At 31.7% G+C, this 20,300-nt stretch overlaps 1 protein-coding gene, 1 long non-coding RNA gene and 1 pseudogene across 2 annotated transcripts; 1 reads left to right on the forward strand and 2 right to left on the reverse strand.

Annotated features, from left to right (window-relative positions):
- Positions 1 to 682: 682 nt before the first annotated feature.
- LOC144842416 (G-protein coupled receptor GRL101-like) lies at positions 683 to 7,337 on the reverse strand (annotated as a pseudogene).
- LOC144842727 (uncharacterized) lies at positions 3,511 to 4,148 on the reverse strand. Its single transcript, XR_013612165.1, has 3 exons — positions 4,082 to 4,148; positions 3,761 to 3,832; positions 3,511 to 3,568 (listed from the first exon to the last, which is right to left on the reverse strand). It is a non-coding gene; the product is annotated as an uncharacterized LOC144842727 (long non-coding RNA).
- A 2,757-nt stretch (positions 7,338 to 10,094) lies between the features above and the next one.
- LOC144843361 (integrin beta-6-like) lies at positions 10,095 to 18,972 on the forward strand. Its single transcript, XM_078700151.1, has 12 exons — positions 10,095 to 10,153; positions 10,879 to 10,972; positions 11,375 to 11,461; positions 11,957 to 12,040; positions 12,830 to 12,907; positions 13,410 to 13,517; positions 13,913 to 14,005; positions 14,688 to 14,867; positions 15,831 to 15,967; positions 16,269 to 16,338; positions 17,548 to 17,677; positions 18,935 to 18,972. Exons 1-12 carry the CDS (start codon positions 10,095 to 10,097, stop codon positions 18,970 to 18,972), a joined length of 1,158 nt encoding a protein of 385 aa, XP_078556277.1.
- Positions 18,973 to 20,300: the final 1,328 nt, after the last annotated feature.

Below are 20,300 nucleotides of genomic sequence, written 5' to 3' on the forward strand. Positions count from 1 at the left end.
GTGGTAGATCCAGTGAATCGTAGATATTGGTGGTTAAAATAGTTAGTAGAGTAATTTGTAACTACCGATATGAATACTGGTATAGGACTACTTCAAAAAAGAAGCTTCAACTATCAAAGTGCTATTGTTGTAGTGGTAGAGTAAATGGTGTCGACAGATGAAATTGTAACCCAGTAGGTAGGTGATTTGAATGATTTAATTTTATTTAACAACACGTGTACAATTCCCATGAATGTATTCCACAATGTATCCTTAGGAACCTTCAATAATTTTTCAGAAAAAATATTAAGAAAGGTTATTTATTAAAAAATAAAAAAAAACAATAAGACTGCCATTGCTGTATACAATTAATATCTCGGTGTTCAACAAATTCTGGATTAGTATACCTCTCCAATTGGAACACGTGACAACACCAACCACAATAACGAAAGTATATATAAAATGAAGAATTAACCCTTTATAGACACATTTTAAAATACTCTTAAAACATATCATATTACATTACATGTTATCTGACCATGTAAAGCGTTTTGATCCTTAAAAAGATACGTTCAATGAGTTGTGTTGTTTTAAGAAAAGTTTTCTATAAACTTACATTTTCTTTGTATATCACAACATTATCAACGACTACGTGACCGTGGTATATATGTCTACCGTGCATGAACTGATGCGTTCTTTTCAATTCAAGTTCCACATCAGTTATCTGTGCAGAGGATAGTTTGTTTTGTTTCGTATTGCAAGCATTATAACTGTCATGAACAACCTTAAATGAAGATGTCGCCTTATCGTTGTTTACTGAAAAATAGTAGGGAATAACTGAAAGTATAAATTGAAATGAAATAAATACTGAAATTAAATAATAAATCATAATACCAAAATGCTACCAAAAACTATGCCTATTAATTCAAATAAATCGTCACAAAAGGCGGATGAATCTCGAGTTATCTTTATGTGTATCGGAATATTAAATAGTGCGCTTGCTGTTGCCCGCAAAGGCTCTGTATTTGATATGTGTGCCACGTTTTAGGCATAGAAGACCATTAAATATTTTTACATCATAGCTTCATCATCTCCGATAGATAATGAAAGAAAATGGCGTGAACCATTCATTTACTAACCTGAACGTGTAGTTGAGTGAGCAGTCAATTGTAATGAACTTAACTTCCTCATTTTACGTTTCTTTGCATCGTTTATCCATAATATTGTATACAGGTATGGATTGAGAGACGCATTGATTGGCAGTATCAGAGTTGCACTCCAAACGTAAACATCCACTGGGATTTCCCATGAACCTGTCTGAGCAACTATTCCCATTAAAATTATCGGGAACCAGCAACAGAAATCAGTAAATATAATCATCGCCATCTTGGTCGCCATTTTGACGTCTGTTCGATTTGAAACGCTTTTCTTGGCGGAGGCAGCTGTTTTCTTTACGATTACGAATATGTAAATATAACTAATTGCTATAACTAAAAAACTTAGCAAATTTAAACCTAACACGATTGCTACAGAGTATTCCCATCCAGATAATCGTGTGCTTGTTAATGGTAATGACAAACATACACTTGGGCGGCCGTAGAAATCATCGCCGAAGTAAGAAATGACTAAGACTTGCAAAAATCCTAAAGTCACAGCAATCAGCCAACCACAAGTTACAATGACATAACTCTTTTTGCGGGTTAACTTTAGTCTACTGAAAGGAAATCCTATCGATATTGCTCTGTCAATACTTATGATAACCAGCGTGAATACTGAGAACTCGCTGGATGTCATAGACAACGCACCTGCGAAATGACATAGGAAACTTGATCTCCATGCTGGCATACACGGCATATTCTCCACGATAATAAACATCGGCACTGGCAATTATGACCATGTAGACACCCATTAAAAAATCTGATATTGCAAGGTTTGTTATAAGAAATGATTGCACGTTATTGTAACTGTTGTCTAGTACACGCCAGACAACCACGAAAGCGTTTCCTATAAGGGCACTAACACCTAATATCCACATCATCACTCGGAGGAACGATATTCTCATCAAGTCTTCGCATGACGAAAATATATCAGAAGGTGGTTCACAGTGTGTGGCTTCTGACACCATGCAACAGAATTGGTTGTCATCAGTATACCTGCAACAGAATATTGAATGATAAACAAAGACAGTTCCATTATTGCCGTGATGTTGTTTTAAAAAGATTTTGTAATTTTTTTAAAAAGAATTTTAGGAATTCACTCAATTTTAATATCAAAACTCCGTGCTATGTGCCAATAAAGCACACGTGTTGAGACCGTACAAATGGAGAGGTTTTGATAGTATAGCGATACAACGTAAATAACTGGTTAATATAGCCTACTTACAGATGAGTTAATGATAAACCATTAAACATATCTGGGTCTATATCTTCTAAAAGATTATTTTCCATATGTCTGTAATAATTCAATACAAAAAAAGCTCTTTGTACTAAATTCTTAATGAACTACTGTATAAAACTGTTTGCTATAATACGGATGTTATGATCTAGGAATAGGAATTTGTTGTGTAGGAATATATTAAATATATGTACACAGAACGCAGTGTTTTGGTGGTGTATATAATAACTAATAAAATATTTGTTAACGTGATACAATCTCGGAACCTTTGCTTCACATTTATAGACAGAAATACAGAGCTAACAAGTATTCACGTTGTTGACTTTTGTATAATACAATATTCCTTTATTACATGTATCATAAAACAATAATCTTATTAATCATTAAAAAGGCAATTTTAAACGGACTTAATATAATAAGATAAGAAAACATAATAACATTCTAAAAAACATGCTGTTTTTTTTCTTTCTTTAAGCGAATATGCTATGTCGTAAATATTTAACAAATGTTCTGACGAGGTAAAAAGCAGTCTATTTCGTTGATATTGCTCCACCAAGTATTGCAGTAATCGTTGGGCCAAGTATACACAGGCCAATATCAGAGAGCTTCAAGTATGTTATAATAATGCATTAAGAAAATTACTAGGTTTATTTCGGCACTGTAGTACCAGTCAGATGTTTGTCACCTCTTTTATGAATACTACAGGAAAACATGCTATGGTTTCATGTGTAGAATGGAACAGAGTAGTAACACATTGGTCAATACTGTTGTTCAGTCATGTTTAAAAGGCTCAGGACTATATAGGCCTATTCTACATGGATGATGATACTGAGAGTATAATGTTTCTAATACTTGGAATTGTACTGATGCTTTTGTATTATTATGTCGAATTGTCTGTATCTTTATATGGCTTTATATGGTTATGGATGCTGTAAAAGATTTTTGAATTTTATTGTACACAGATGATGATACTGAGAGCATTGTGTTTGAATTTTACTGATGCTTTTGTTTTCTCTTGTATATTATGTATTTTATATGGTGTTAAATGCTGAAATAAAAGATTATTGATTTTAAATCTTAATTATATTTACATATATTACATGATGTTAGTGTGCTTACTTACATGACAACAACCGATGGCGCATTTTTAAGAACATTTGGTCCAATTGTTACTAGTCCATTGTTGTCAATAAATCTATTTAAAAAGTCAAACTTCATTGTCAATGTAATAATTATTTGCACTTTATTGTTGCACACACAAATCACCGATTGCATAATTTATAATAAAGGAACAGCAAAGCTATACATGTCATTTAAGCCTCTATTACATACAATAAATGTTTTTTTTATAATAGGCCTACAATAATTAATAATACATAAATCTTACAATGATTTTAGCTTATTAAGTCCATCAAAGCATCCAGCCTGTAGATATTTGATTTTGTTTCCAGATAGAACCCTTAAAGATATAAAGTGACAATTAGACCATCTCTTCCAAAGTTAAACACTGACTGACTGTATTAATTTTGTCAAAAAGCAGAAACTGGTTATTCATTAACAACGTATTGAACATAAAACATATATAAAATGTGAATTGGATGGGTAAGAACCCGACTGCAATGATGGAGGTTGGTAAGCAAAATACATAAAAGTTTGTTTCAGCACTTTATTTACTAAAATCCCATCCCAATTATGCTGAAATACTCACAGAGTTTCTAGATTAATTTGGTACGAAAAAGAGGACGTTGCTATTGACTCAATTCCATTCCACGATATATTACTGTAACATAAAAATAATATAAACATATTAGAATAGTTCAAGCAATGTATAATTGTTTGTGCTAGTAATACTTAATTTAGGCTTATTAATATAGGATAAGTATTCTTCTTTTATTATCTATATATAAATTAACGTAAGAGCAAAATTCGGTAAATCGCGCGTTATTTCTAGAATGTTTACCCGATGGTATATAAAGTTGGTTCGTACTTTCGATACTGATTTTAACCTGATGTAACTCTGTTTACTAATTAAATTAAGTTCGATAATTAGTTATTGACGATTAAAACGAATTTAGGTTCAACGATTTGCCCCAAATAAGGGTGTTTTCCGATCGTGGTATACACTGTCTAATGCATGTCCATCTTGAAAAATACCCGCACACAATAATACGAGGATGCTTCGCATTTTGCTATCTCCTCCTACAATAATTGTTTTTAATGGCTGAAAACCAGTTGAACAGCTCGAGTACAGCATCATAATGTTGAAGACAGGCCGATTTTCTTTAAAAAAAACACTATTTTGATAGATTTAATATACGTTTATAAAAATGTATTGATTTGCAATGAATGGAACATTCCAAATTATTTGGTTTAACCATGGATGCATACCTCCGTGGTTTAACACGTCCAAGTAGGTAAATGTATGGGCCCCTGGAGAATAATACAATACTGTAAATAGGTATTAACCACTTTTGATCGCCATTTTAATCGAAAATTTCTTATTGTGAGTGTAGGTACTGTTAGATATAATATAAACAAATATACTAATAAACTTCATTACTGTGAGTGTGGGTAGCCCCTACTTTTAGATTATAAACACATAATAATATAATACAATATTACTGACAGTTGCTTCTCAACGTTTGTATTAATTAATAATTATATAAAAAATATAAACGTCGTAGTGGTGTATCTTTACATGTACTTTACTATTTCAATCGACAGTGACAGTTTTAACAAAGTATTAAATCGGAAATGTTTTACTCTATTTAGTGGTATATTATTTATAGGTCTATAAAAAAAAACACAAATTGGATTTGTTTAAGTGAGTCCAAATCAAAAATTTGGACTCATTTTGGAAGTAATTCCCAAGGTGCTAATTTTGGTTGACTACATAAATCATTGTGTCTATTTATTTGTTTCTGTAAACGACAATGTTTTATAGTCCTGACGTGGTACGTACATTTGAAATCACAAGTTTTTTTACGCTGAAATTACTATGTATTCGAGAACCATCTGTGGGCATGACCTAGATGGTACGCGAGCGAAGCGAGCGTACCATCTAGTTGTTATAATTGGTCAATTTTTAACTTTGACAATCTAGTTTTCACAATTTATACTATTGCTTAATATTGCTTGGTTTCTTGACTTTAGCTTTGGAATGGTTGTAATCTAAGAATCATTATTAAACTTGTTGAATCTTATTACATACAGTGAAATTAACATTTGGAAGCGTGTAAATTCTATTTGCAATACATCATTAATTGTTAATAACGATGATGACCTTCTAACTCGATCATGATAAGATTCCACATACGAAAGAGAGCTACAAAAAGACAAAAATAACACGTTAAATAACAATCGTTTTTAAATGTTGTATTATACAGATAAAATCAATATTGAACATCTAATTGCACGAAATACTACCACCCATGCGTAATATAATTTTAACAATAGTAATGCGATTGTGTACAACTAATTGTAGGTCTACGCAATTAAATGACCCCTATTTGATTGATAAATATATTTTTTTTCGAAATACACTTCTATTGGTGAAAACCTGATTCAAAATGATAAAATAGGCCTACTGTATTTTATTCGAATTATAATGCTGCTGCATTGCTGTTCTGAGAACAATGCATGCTGTTGTTGATTTATCAGAGAGTAGGTATGAGATAATAACGTATATTTACATGTATCTTGTTGATTCTGAGAGCATTTGAGCTTTTGAAACATTCCATCCTGTACGTTGGCACTTGACAGTTAAGCCGACACATACGCACCCCGTTGGACATTCAAAGCCTATAGAAAAAGTCACAAACTACCAATATTCGTTATGTGTAATGTTAAAACTTATTTCAACATTAAACAAAGAAAATAATTAGCACAATTAATAATATGATAAACAAAGAAAGCAATGTTTGTAACGCGAAGAATTTAATTAATTTAAAAATACATACTGCAGTACAATTCATCATCGGCATGTGGACACTCGGCAACACCATTGCACTTCTGAGATGGTGAAATGCATACTTTAGAACAATGACACCTGAACATACCGGGGCATTCATAGGATTCTACAACACAAAATGAACATACTACTACTTTTTAATAATAGACTGTTGGGAAAAATGTAATTTCACTCTTTTGTGGGAAAACATAAATGGAATTAAAATACAAACATACAACATAATCAATTACAAAACGTAACTCGTTTTAGAATAATTCAATTCTGTTGTTGCTGTTTGCAGTAATTGCTAGCGTGATGTCACTTACCACAATTAGTTTCATCCTCTCCGTTTGGGCAATCCCAAATCGTGTTACATTGCAAATGCTTAGCTATGCAATATGATCCAGGACATTTGACAGTTTCACGTGGACATTGGATTTGTGCTGAAGTAAAAAATATCATATAATTGTTTAATCATGCTATTTCAATTAAGTTTGTTTGTTTAGGTTTTTCAATTGTGTTCTGATTTACTTTGGCTTTTATTTAATCGTTTTGCATTCCATAGGCCTATACGTTAATTATTGATCATTTCTTTTAGTGTTTAGGCTTGTAAACAATACACAAATTAGGCCTACAATGAAATCAGAGCACCATAACTATTTTCATTTTCTACATAATACATAATAGTCAGGCAGCATTTGTAATTTACTTTATGCGATTTGGCCAAGTTTGATTTTTCACTTTCATGTGGTCAATAGCATCATAAGAAACAAATTTCAACTTAGTGTCCGACTTTTAGATGCGTTTTTCACCATTTCTCAAAATGGCCGCCTATATCATATATCTCGACAACCGCTTACTCTAGAAACTCAATTATGGTCTCAAATTGTTCGTAATACACATATTTATATTTATCTTAATGACAAGTTTTATAAAATAATTACCAGAAGTACCACTTCTGACCTTTTGACCTTTTAACCTTGACCTTGATCATATCTCGTCTTATGATTTTCATTTTGGTCTCAAAAAGTGTTCATAATGTGCATTTTTATATTTGTCTTAATAGAACATTTTCTTCTAAAATGACTAGAAAATATATTTCTGACACATAACATATATATTTACATTGCGGTTGTTTGCCGTTAAAGACTTTATTTGAACATCCAATATATTTGAATATTTTAAATAATCAATCAATTGGATCGGATTTTGTTTATTTTAGGACCACGTGTGTCAAGGGATCAGTAGGTAATTAGCAAAATAAAAATCATAATGCAAATTAATAAAGATTAAATTAAATATATTCATAAAGCATCAAAGTAGGCCTATATTGTGGGGAATAGTATATAAAATTACATCGGGAGAACTGGTGATAAGACCTTTTGTTTTAAACCCAGTGATACCCCGATAGCCGAGTTGTTGAGTAATCTCTCAGGAATAACTGTGGACTATAAGTCCCGTTAGGACCCTGGGATACTTCTGCCAATGTTGCAAGTGCTTCTTCGGCAAACGCCCCACTGTTTCGCGGTTTCAAAAGTTGTTTAAACTAAATAGTGTATTAATTATACCAAATAGGATGGTATTTATTGAAATAAACGCCCAACAGCTCCCCAATAAAACATCACTTAGAATAATAATCGCCCATCCGCATTACACATATATATATATATATAATGTATTGTATTTATAACACAATTATATTGTAGTAGACTTCATCGACTACAATTTACCAAGCATTTTTTTTACCACTTTTCATATCTATTAGAGGATTTTATTTGATTATAACTATTACCATATTAAAACTAAAACATTAAACGTATCCCTCGAATAAGCACCTACCTCAATCAAATCCGCCTCCATTCCCCAAAAAACCAACCCCAGCCACCCCCCCCCCCCCCCCCCGAGCTCGAGCGAGCTCACCCTCTAGTGTTAACATTTGTTGTTATTTTTATTAAATGTGTACATTCTTTTAAAAATGTACACTTATTTAGAATAAAAACGTAATGATCTGTAGTTTCAAGACTTTTTCACCAACTCTCTTTATTATTTTGTGTTTGTCGCCCTCTAATTGGAAAAGGTTGCTAAGGGAAAATTAATATGGCTGCGCCCATGCAAGCATGTTGAGATGTTGTCTAAACTAGCCTAGGCCTAGTTATTTGCAGTATAAAACAATCACATAGGCCTAGAAGCTATTAAACATTAATGAATACGCAATGTAGTTGTCCATATCAGGGACATTCAACTGTACGGTAAATATCTGTACCCCTTTCTTTGATTGAGTTTACATGTTACAGTTTTATTTGCTATGTTTGTGCGTGCAGGGAGATGTAAAATTTTACATCTCTCTGGTTTGTGTTTATAAATTATGCCCAACCTAGCCTAGGCCTAGCTAGGAGGGCCTAGGCCTGGCCCTAGCTAGGCCTAGCCTAGTTCTGGTCTAGCATAGGCCTAGCCCCTTTATCTTATGTATGTTTGATTACTATTGCAGTTAATCGTTGAAGATCATATTAGGTCAACGCATTTTAAATTAACAGTAACCAAGTTGTCTCTGTGTTTGTATTGCGGCATCTACATTGTCAATAATAAGGATCATTCACAATTAAGAAAGTGTACAACCAGTTGATTTGTATGCATGTTACCAGTTTTTGTTATTTTAATCAAATGTGTACATTCTTATAAATGTACACTTATTTATAATAAAAACAACATAACAATCTTGAGTTTCAAACAAGATTGAATTCATGCTTGTTGAGAAACAAGTTATGGGATCTTTATAGAGGGCGGTATATACTATAAATTACCAGAGCCATAATATATAGAGAGAGTTACGACTTTGCGTTCATGGATTTTAGAAAGTCACGTGGTGTGTACGCCGGCCATGTTTGTGTCCAACTATGCTTATGTAGCGTATGGAGTCGAGTCATTTGCTTAAAAAATGTATAACATTCACAAGGCTATAAATATCGAATTTAATATCAAAACAATCAATTTGTTTAAAAGGTTTTTGTTAACACTTTGACTGCCAGAGGTTTTTCCAGTTAGAAACTGCCACCGCTAGCGTTTTTAGCCCAATTCGATGTTTTTATTAAAGCTGATTGAAACCATGTATGTGATCTGATTTATATGTAATTTAGACTAAAATAATCATAAAGATTTTAGCTTTACAATGGTACCAAGAACGATTTTTAATCGCAATATGTAAATCGTAATTAGTAAAATGAAAGTAACCCACTTTTTGAGTTTTTCGTAGTTTCGCGCAAGAAAGTCGAGATATTCGCGATTTTGTGCAAGACATCACAATATGAAAATATCGCCCGGTGAGATCAACAAACAACAAAAAAGTTACTTACACGGCACCGATAGGCCTATAAAAACAAGTTATCACTATCGAAAAATGTATTACATTTTATAAATCATAAATCTTACATCAATGTTTCGCCAAAATCCACATAGTAAAGACACCAGGCCTAGTTAACCAGGCCTAAAGTTGGTCCGGAATCATTTTACGACTAGGCCTAAGCTAGGCTAGCCTAGTACTACTAGCCTAGATACCAAAACTGATGATAATATCCATACTATTTCAAAACAAGTTTGTTGCGTGAAATTCTCAGTAAAACACCAAAACAATTAGGGTATACATACAATAATAAAATTAAAAACTTCATATTGAAAATGACTCCATTATTTTTTATTCAGATAACTAACAAACATGTCAATCCACAAAAACCTTTGTAATGCTTCGGCGGCATAGCTAGCGCGCGACCGATACACAATGCGCCAAGCCATCGCTCTACGCGCTACTGTGATGCGCGGTGTTTGTTATTTCGACAGGTACCATTTTGACAGTCGTTCGTAACCAGATTAGTTACTTTCAAATTGTAAAATATTGACGGTCCAGACCGAATATAGTGTTCATATTTATAGTATATACCAATAATTAACCTATCTACCGGATTTCGTAAAAAAACGCGAAACACGAACATCTTCGTGTTTGGCAGTCAAGCGTTGTGTTTCCAAAAACGAAGATCTTCGTGTTTGGCAGTCAAAGTGTTAAGATAATAACGAAATCATAAAGTTACTGCGAACATGATTTTAAACAACAAAATGTAAAAACAATGCATTACTATAGAGAATCGCTGTACAAACTAAACGCGCACGCGTAGAGCGTGCATGGAGCGCATAACCAGAGCCATTCTGAAATTGCTATTTTTGTTGTTTTAAATCATGTTCGCAGTAACTTTATAATTTTTTTATTATTTTAACAAAAACCTTTAATCAAATTGATTGTTTTGATATTAAATTCGATAATTAAAGCCTTTTGAACGTTATACATTTTCAAAACAAAAGACTCAACTCCATACGCTACATAGGAATAGTTGGACACAAACACGGCTTCTAATCCATTCAATGCTGTAACTCTCTCTATATATATGGCTCTGTAAATTACTCATCAATCATATTAATTTAAACTGTTGAAATACACTGGAGTACTCATTTTATATTTGCTTAAATTTGTAGTTACTACATTTTTCAACCATTGTCTGTTTCTTTTTTAGACGTGACAATCCATGTTTTCTAGACAGAGATTTTTGTGAACAACCTTATGGTTTTAGAAATGTCATTCCACTGGTTGATATTAATTTATTTGAGGTAAAATACACTCTGTTAAGTTCCTAGACTTTGTTGGTATTGGCATTGGCTATATTAAGGGCTACTGACATGGTTCAGGATTTAATGCTCTAAGTGCACATTAAACACATCACTTGCTCACACAAAACAACCCATTCTTCGAATTGAAGACTTTTACTTACCAATACCAAATTTACTATTTTGTATCATGTGACATTAGTGATTTTGTTGCATTCAGTGATAACAGTGACATTCAATGGTCCCATTCAACATGCAAGTGAAAATGGTGATGTCATGCGATAAGCCAAAAAATGTGAAAACCAACCAATATAGACTAAAATCTGAGCCTTGCTTTTCGTAATGGACTTTGTTTAAATACCAAATTATCTTTTTTATAATTGCACATATTCTTTTTTTTTTCAGAGAACACTTAAAGATCAAACCTTTTCGATGAGTCTTGATAGACCCGAGGGTGGACTTGATGCCCTGATGCAAGCTACTGTCTGCAGGGTATCTAATTTTACCTATTTACTTGTTTAATGACTCACATTTGGGATGTGTAACCTACATAATATTGATGGATCAAAAGTAGTTTATTATTTTATGTTTATATTGATTTAACTATCAATCAATCGTATTCGTATTCGTATTCGTAATCAAAGGATGTGTCAATACTATTAATTTAATTTTAATGTATTAACAATTTATAATTGATTTCTCTGACATACAATAGTGGGCCTACTGTGATCGTACTTTTTACACTGTTTTGTTTGATTTGTGTTTAATTTAACTGTTTCTTTTGACTAAGTTTTATAAGTTAAAAAACATTTTTTGTGATTAACTTTATCAGAACTACAAAATTGCCTATTTAAAGTCTGTTTTTATTAAGACTTAAGTTCAATTTTCATGTTGTTTTTTTCATCTTTAACATGAATTCAAAATGAAACCCAACCAAGAGAAGGCCTTCCACACTTTTAATGATCATTTGATGTCATTGATTTTTAGGAGCAAATAGGTTGGCGTAATTATTCAAGACATTTTATTATTTATATGAGTGATGCAGGATTTCACTTCGCACTTGATGGCAAGGTTTGTAGAAAAATGTATAAGATATCAGGGGTAGCTGGCTCATTTGAGAGATAGCTGGCTCATTTGAGGGGTAGCTGGCTCATTTGAGAGATAGCTGGCTCATTTGAGGGGTAGCTGGCTCATTTGAGAGATATCTGGCTCATTTGAGGGGTAGCTGGCTCATTTGAGAGATAGCTGGCTCATTTGAGGGGTAGCTGGCTCATTTGAGGGGTAACTATATCATTTGAGGGGTAGCTGGCTCATTTGAGGGGTAGCTGGCTCATTTGAGAGATAGCTGGCTCATTTGAGGTGTAGCTGGCTCATTTGAGGGGTAACTATATCATTTGAGGGGTAGCTGTCTCATTTGAGGGGTAGCTGTCTCATTTGAGGGGTAGCTATCTCATTTGAGGGGTAACTTTATCATTTGAGAGGTAGCTGTCTCATTTGAAGGGTAGCTGTCTCATTTGAGGGATAGCTGGCTCATTTGGGGGGTAGCTGTATTATTTGAGGGGTAGCTGACTCATTTGAGGGTTAGCTGTATCATTTGAGGTTTTCTGGATTATTTGAGGGGTAACTGTATCATTTGAGGTTTGCTAGATTATTTGAGGGGTAACTGTACCATTTGAGGAGTAGCTGTCTCATTTGAGGTTTGCTGGATTATTTGAGTGGTAGCTGACGCATTTGAAGGGTAGCTGGCTAAAATATTTAGTCATAATTTAATTATTGTAAATAATTCACTCACATTATGAGTGAGTTCATAAGTGGAAGAAAAAAAAAATTGCAACCAAATGTTTTTAATTTTTCTTTTAGGTTGGCGGGCTGACCTTACCAAACGATGGTGAATGTCATTTAGATGATCAAGGATATTATACTCATTCTGTAAAAAATGTAACTAATTTTCTGATTTACTTTTCTGATTTCATTTTTCATTGTTGTGTTACTTATGTAAATACGGACAATAGTCCAAATATGAGATTAAATTGAAACCAAGTAAAATAATAAAAACACAATTAATTAAATTACAATAATAATACGGTCAACCCTACCAACTGAACTCTCTGAAAACTGGAAACTTACCCAAAACCAGACGTAAAAATTAATTTTTACCATTAAAAACAAATTCTGAATACCAGAATTGCCAGACATTTAGCCCAGCCCAAAGATTTCTGATATTGGGAGAGTTGACTGTATTATCTATTAAAAATCCACATAATTCTATCAGAGGGGAAACAAGACAAATGGCGCATGCACTATCTGAACCCACGCTTTCTCAAACGCATGTCAATTACTTGTTATGCATTCCACTCCCTCTCTCCAATTATGCTAAAAAAAGGATCAATACAAAGTATGATTGATATACATATTTTACATTTACTTTGTTTATTTTCAGGATTTTCCATCTTTAGGACAGCTTTATGAGAAATTATTAGAAAGAAATGTAATTCCAATTTTTGCAGTAGCAAAATCAAAACAGCGTGACGACCCAGCTCTTTATCAGGTACTTGAATATGTTGAATCATAAAGATAGAATACATTCTAGTATCTTGTGTTAGTTCTTTAAAATTCTTCACATGCTAGTCATATTAGTGCATGGGTTTAGTATATCTGCTACTGCTACTTATATATATATTGTTCCCTGAAAAATTATGGTTGAATATGCCATTTTAATGTCATGTAATAGTTATTCCATTCCAAAAATTGGGTGGGAAAAAAATGATTTACCTACCTGCCAACAGTGCAGCATCTACCCAGATCAGCACGCCAAGAGGTGAACCCTGCTCTTTTTCGAATAATGTACCAAGTTCTTTAACATGCATTGTAAAGGGGCCAGCAGCTTTATGTCCCATCCGGAGTATGAGGTATATTTTAATTTGTATTTCTTCATTTCAACAGGAAGTTGTAAATGAGTTTTTCCCAGGTGGATCTGTGGGAACACTAGCTAGTGATTCAAGAAACATTATTGAACTTGTTCGTAGTAGTTATGATGTAAGTTTGGAGTTTTTCATAGCACCTTTATTTTTATTTGCGATTTTTTCCCAGTAGTAAACATTTATGCTGTTTGTGGAATAATTTTTTGATTTATAGGCCTTTATTGAGTGTAAATAAAATTAGGCCTACATGCCATTAGAACTTCTTGAAAAATTGCTTTTTCTACAGACTTCGATGAATAAAGTATTGATGATTTTTAATGATATTGCAATATATTTTAATTTTTTTTTGATATAGTATTTATATGCATGTTTAATGTTTATACAAATTATATTCTAAATGTTTTTTATACAATCAGTGCAATAGGAGACCTACTAGATAGTGATTAAGTTCGCTTTTTAGGAATCCTGTCTCTTCCTAGTTTTGTGTGATGTTTTCTTTGTTCTTTTGTCCATGTTTTTCTATATTGTATTTTTATGGAGACAAAAATAAATGAAATGAAATAAAGTTTGATGTAAATTTAATTTAAGTTAAACATTTAACTACATAAAAAGACTTAACCTCAATTAAAGTAACTTTTTTCTTGTTCAAAATTACTTTAATTCTTTAAAAAAAATCTTTTACACAGATGTGGTGTTATAATATTATTATTACTAATTATTAATACACACATTTTGTATATTGCACATGTTTTATTAGTTATTAGTATCATAATTAATTAAAATAATTGTTTTTATAGAAAATTACATCTGAGATTCAACTTGTAGACACGGTGACAGCTCCTATTCATGTAACCTACTCAGCCTATTGCGATGGCGAGACATTGACGCCTAATTTGCAGAACTGTAGTAACATTTGCTTAGGAAATGTCATTAAATTTAAACTGGATGTTAGCGTTGATGAGTGTACAACAAATCCTGTAAGACATGATTACATTGTTTATTACCAATCACAAGTGAGGCATTTACTCTAGTAGCCATGATCAACTTTCGTATGCACTTTGAGGTCCAGAGAATTTGACTTCAGAAATTGGTTTAGGAGTGAGGCAATAACCTTGGTGCATGCATTGGAACGCCTACAACACATGTTTCTGCTGCCCAAGCCAGACCAACCCAAAATTTGGTCAGGTTCTTTTTTTTTTATTGTAATGCGCATCTAATGAAAAAGCACAATGAAAATTAAAGGCAATATATTTTCCCAAACATTTTTTTTCTGAATCAACATTTAGACTTTCTTGGACAAACATCTTTGTTTTTGTAATTAAATGCAAACATTTCTTTAGTGCCCTCTATTTCTATTGTAATGTTTTGCCCATTTTATTTAATCTACAATGTATATTATTTATTTAAAACACAAAATAGATTAAAAAAAAAATTGTCCTACTGATATGACCATGTATTTCAATTTATGGTGTTCCTGGGCAACATAACAATTTGTTTAGGGCTTTTAGATTTACAATCAGCTTTGTGTTTCTAGCATTTCTCTTTTAAATGCTGTGACATAATTAATAATGATGATTTTAATGGTTGCAATAAAGCATGATGATGACATAGTAGTTGTTATGAAGATAATGGCATTGATGTTGAATAATCATGAATATGATACTAATCATTAAGAAAAATTATTTTATTTCTTTAAAAAAAATTATGATTATTATTATTTGTAAAATGTCCATTTATTGAATAAATTGATATGATGATGATTAACTTTGAATATGCAGTGGTTGAACAAATAAAAGATTTCATGTAATATTAATAAGTTACAGGGTACATGATGTGCTTGAATTTTTATCAAAATATTTAGTTTTTCAGTTAAACCTCTTGGATTTGAAGAGAACCTAAAAGTTGTCATAATAACAAATTGTGTATGTGAATGTACCAAGTCTGTGACACCAGACAGTGAGCTATGTAGGTCTGTGGTATTTGTGAGTGTAATGAAGGCTGGTATGGAGAGGTCTGTGAATGTGATGACACTGGCTCAGACGAAACTGAAACACTTGCAGATAGTTTACCATGTCACGTAAGTTAATTTTGTTTTTTCAACTTCTTTACTTAATTTCCTTTTTGGAAACGCATGATATACTGCTAACCTAGTTTACTAGTGTTTATTCATTATACAAGCATTAAAAAAAATATTGCTGTTGAGTATTTTACAATTGTTTAACCATTATTTTCTGAACACATACTGTAAACTATAGAGGGCAGAAATCATAATTTTGATTTCTTATTTTCAGTATCCAATCAATGAAATGATGTATAGGCCTATGTACTTGTATGTTTAAAAAATATTGGTCAAATCTTATTTTTATTTATTTCAATAGAAGTAACTCATCTTTGGTTTGTTCAGGTCAAGGGTCATGCATATGTGGAAATGTGTGTAACAAGCGACAAGTAGGTGAAATATATGATTTTAAAGTTTTCTTATTGGGCCATATCAGTAGATCAACTATTACAGTATGTACTGTGAGTATACTATAGTGGGTCAATTAGAGGAAAAAAGAAGTTTTGTAAAATATGTTGCTGATGATAATTGACAATTTAGTAAGTGCGAAAGAATAAAAATAATGTAACCCTATAAATAGAGAATGTCTCTTATATAGGGTTTGAGAGGAGGAGGCGAGACTCAAGGAGTCAATTTGTTATTTATAACTATTGTACTATATGTTAATTTTAGTTTCTCTATTTCTAATAATGGTCAACCACTATACGATCAACAGACACTGGTGTCATCACCAGTTAGTTTTAAAAAATATATGTAATCATTGTCATCATTATTACAGTTCAATAAAAATGTTATTACCATATTAACCTGTTTTACAATGCCAAGCTAGATTATAATCCAACCCACTAATTTTGTGCCAAATGTTATAACCTGGCTCCTGATAATATACTGGTCATATATTTTCTTGAATGCAATTAATATAATATAAAATGTATTATAAATAGAGCTTTTTTATATTTTGTGGTCAGTTTGTGGTCAGTGTGAATGCAAGCCAGGCTATAGTGGTCCTGATTGCAGTTGTCCAACCAGCATTGAAAACTGCCTAGCATCTACTGGAAAATAGTGCAATGACGCTGGACACTGTGAATGTGGTGTTTGCATGTGTAATGCAACACTGGTCTACGATGGCCCAACTTGTGAGGATTGTGATGTAAGTTCATTTATGTTAAAATCTTTAGTGCATCCTCAAATTCAAATGTATGATGTCATCATCATCAGGATTGATCAAATGCCCTATTCATAGAAATACTAATAAATTATTATCCATTAGTTCAATTTTAATTATTTTCTTTCATGTAATCCGGGATCTCTTTTATACAAAGCTTCTGGTTTCTTGAGACCCGATTTCATCATTTTAACATTGTACATTACCATAATAATTTATACAGTACCATACTTTTTCCAATGATTTTTCTGATGATGAATAAATGTATTTGTATTATAATATACTTCTATTTTCTATGTAAAACTTTCTTAAGTTTAAAAGTCATGTGACACACATCACCGAATCGTTCTATAGACGATCCGTTCCACCTATTTTGTGCTTACTGTAGGACAGAACCCCAATTGAACATAATCATATTTACTGATGTTTGTAGACATGTCCAGCTAAATGTGATCGCAATCGTGACTGTGTGCAATGTCTAGCTTACGGTACAGGTATATCTGAGGAAAAATGCCAAGAGTGTCCTCAAAGAATTATACTTGTCGAGGAAGAAGAATTAATAGGTAAGAATTGTAGAAACATTTTAATTGAAAAGTAATAAACTCATTTATTTTATTTTATTTGTCTTCAAGATTCTGTAAACCTTCTTGTTTCATTTCTTTTATTGTATTCATCCGATAAAAAAACTTTAAAAAGGATAAAAAACAGATTAAAATACATTAGTACAATCCAATGTCTTGAGTTGCCACGTTGTAATTGGTGGTTCACAGTGTTTATAAACTATAAAGTATAGTAAGAGAAGCATATGACAATTTAGGAAATGTTTCTGGTTTGTTCAGGGAAGAGTACCTTATGCATATGTTGCTTTCGCGACACATGCATTGCGTACTACACTTCCTGTCAAAGCAAAATCAAAATGAACAGGTATTTTAACGAAACTTTTGTCTGTTATGCAAATGAGCAGAAAGGAAAGCTCTTTATTAGCTATCTGTTCATGATGTTATAAAAGTACAGTATAATCTATACTGAGTTTTAGCAGGTACTGTATAATTTATGGCATTGTAAAATATTATTATAAGGATTTTCTTAAGCACTTAAAGGAAATCTTCTGTGATCTATCGTTTTATATACTAGCTGTTTATTATCTTGAATTATAAAAAAATTGTAAAAAATAAGGATTATTTATAAGGGAAGAAGAAGGTTTAATTGGTAAGAAGTCGATAAGTTGAAAAGTAATAAACTAATTTATTATATTTATTTTTTATTTAATTTCATTTATATATTCATCCATTGATTAAATTGATTAAAAAATGGTCCTCATCATCTGTTTTCCATGGGGTTGTGTATTGCTGATCTAGCGAATTATAGGGCTAGGCCTGTTTGTGTTAATCAAAAGCTTTCAGCACTTGCATATTGATGTTTCCAGTTCATAAATTCCTTTCAGGGAAATTGGTTGTTCGAATAGTTTTTCCTTTTTGCGAAATGAAAAAAAAAATCAGGAATTGATGGAAGTAATTCTCGGGTGGGACATAAACCCATGACTTTTGGCAGTAATGACTGAAACATTGTTTGCCAAAACATTTTATTTACTTTCAAAATATAAATCGCGTTAAAAAAAGTACTGCTCTAACCACTGTTGAAATATATCCCCTATGAAGAAAACTATGCATTGCTTTCTATAAAAACCTTGTATCTCCACATAGTTTTACAGGTGGATGCTTTATATTTTGTGCTAGGTAGGTGTGTAATGAATTGGAGAATGCCAGAGATTCCAGTCAAATATAAAACTTACTAATAAATATATAAATTTCTGGTTTTAGATAAGTATTTTGATAAAATGCCACACAGATTCCAGTAATAATAATAATAATAATAATAAAATTCTGGTTTTTATTATTTGGAATTATTTCACTCTGATATTGGTATAAAAACAAGGAATTCACTTTGATATTGGTATAAAAACAAGGAATTCACTCTGATATTGGTATAAAAACAAGGAATTCACTTTGATATTGGTACGAAAACAAGGAATTCACTTTGATATTGGTATAAAAACAAGGAATTCACTTTGATATTGGTATAAAAACAAGGAATTCACTTTGATATTGGTATAAAAACAAGGAATTCACTCTGATATTGGTATAAAAACAAGGAATTCACTTTGATATTGGTATAAAAACAAGGAATTCACTCTGATATTGGTATAAAAACAAGGAATTCACTTTGATATTGGTACGAAAACAAGGAATTCACTTTGATATTGGTATAGAAACAAGGAATTCACTCTGATATTGGTATAAAAACAAGGAATTCACTTTGATATTGGTATAAAAACAAGGAATTCACTTTGATATTGGTACGAAAACCGCATATTGTACAGTACAAATCAAAACTTTGTATGAGCCACTAAATATATGTGTTCCGACAAAAAAACACAACATTTTCTGCTTTCTGATTGGCTGTTGTTCTGACAACATATTGGGTTAAAAAATATGGTATATATTAAACATATTTTATTGATGTTAATAAAATAATCTAATTGCAATTGGATTCAATTTAGAAATGATAATACTAATATTGCTGGTACAATCAATGAAACATATGTAGATTACATTAACATCATAAAAAATAACTATTTGAAGCAGTCCTTAAAAACGTATGGTGTACGTTATTGTCAACGCAATGGATTATCCGAACTGTCAATTATGATTGGTCAACTCACTAGCGTTTGTAGCGATTTCTGTTTTTTAAATCATTTTTTTCTGATTTTAATTATTTTTTAAATTATTTTATTTATTTATAAATGTTATTTTTAAGTGTTGTATTTTTATGTTACTTGTCTTGTCAAATTATATTGTACTAAGGGTCCCTATTATGATCAGCTTTGTCTGGATGTACTATCCTTGTTAAATATTGTTGAAATAAAATAAATATAAATTTATATTATATAAATTTTTTGAATATTGCCACTTAACTTTATTTTATATGGAACATAACCATGACTTTATGTTTGTTTAATGAAACGCATCATCATTGTACTCTACAATTGTCTTAACCTTTTATTGAAATATCTGGTATATTTATAGATAGAAAGTAGTTCACTACAGTTAAAATTATAAAAGTGTATAAAAATAAAATAATAGTATGGAGGTTATGAATTTATTTATGCCAAATTGGTGGATTTTT

This window comes from Antedon bifida, chromosome 5 (genome assembly GCF_963402885.1).
Source record: "Antedon bifida chromosome 5, ecAntBifi1.1, whole genome shotgun sequence".
Taxonomy (NCBI): Eukaryota; Metazoa; Echinodermata; class Crinoidea; order Comatulida; family Antedonidae; genus Antedon; species Antedon bifida.

Bases quoted from the DNA above. Each gene is read 5' to 3' on its own strand.
- LOC144843361 (XM_078700151.1), top strand. From the start codon at position 10,095: ATGCGCCAAGCCATCGCTCTACGCGCTACTGTGATGCGCGGTGTTTGT. The intron at 14,006-14,687 runs GTAAGTTTGGAG...TTGTTTTTATAG, and splicing joins TTGTTCGTAGTAGTTATGAT to AAAATTACATCTGAGATTCA. The intron at 14,868-15,830 runs GTAAGACATGAT...GAATGTACCAAG, and splicing joins ATGAGTGTACAACAAATCCT to TCTGTGACACCAGACAGTGA.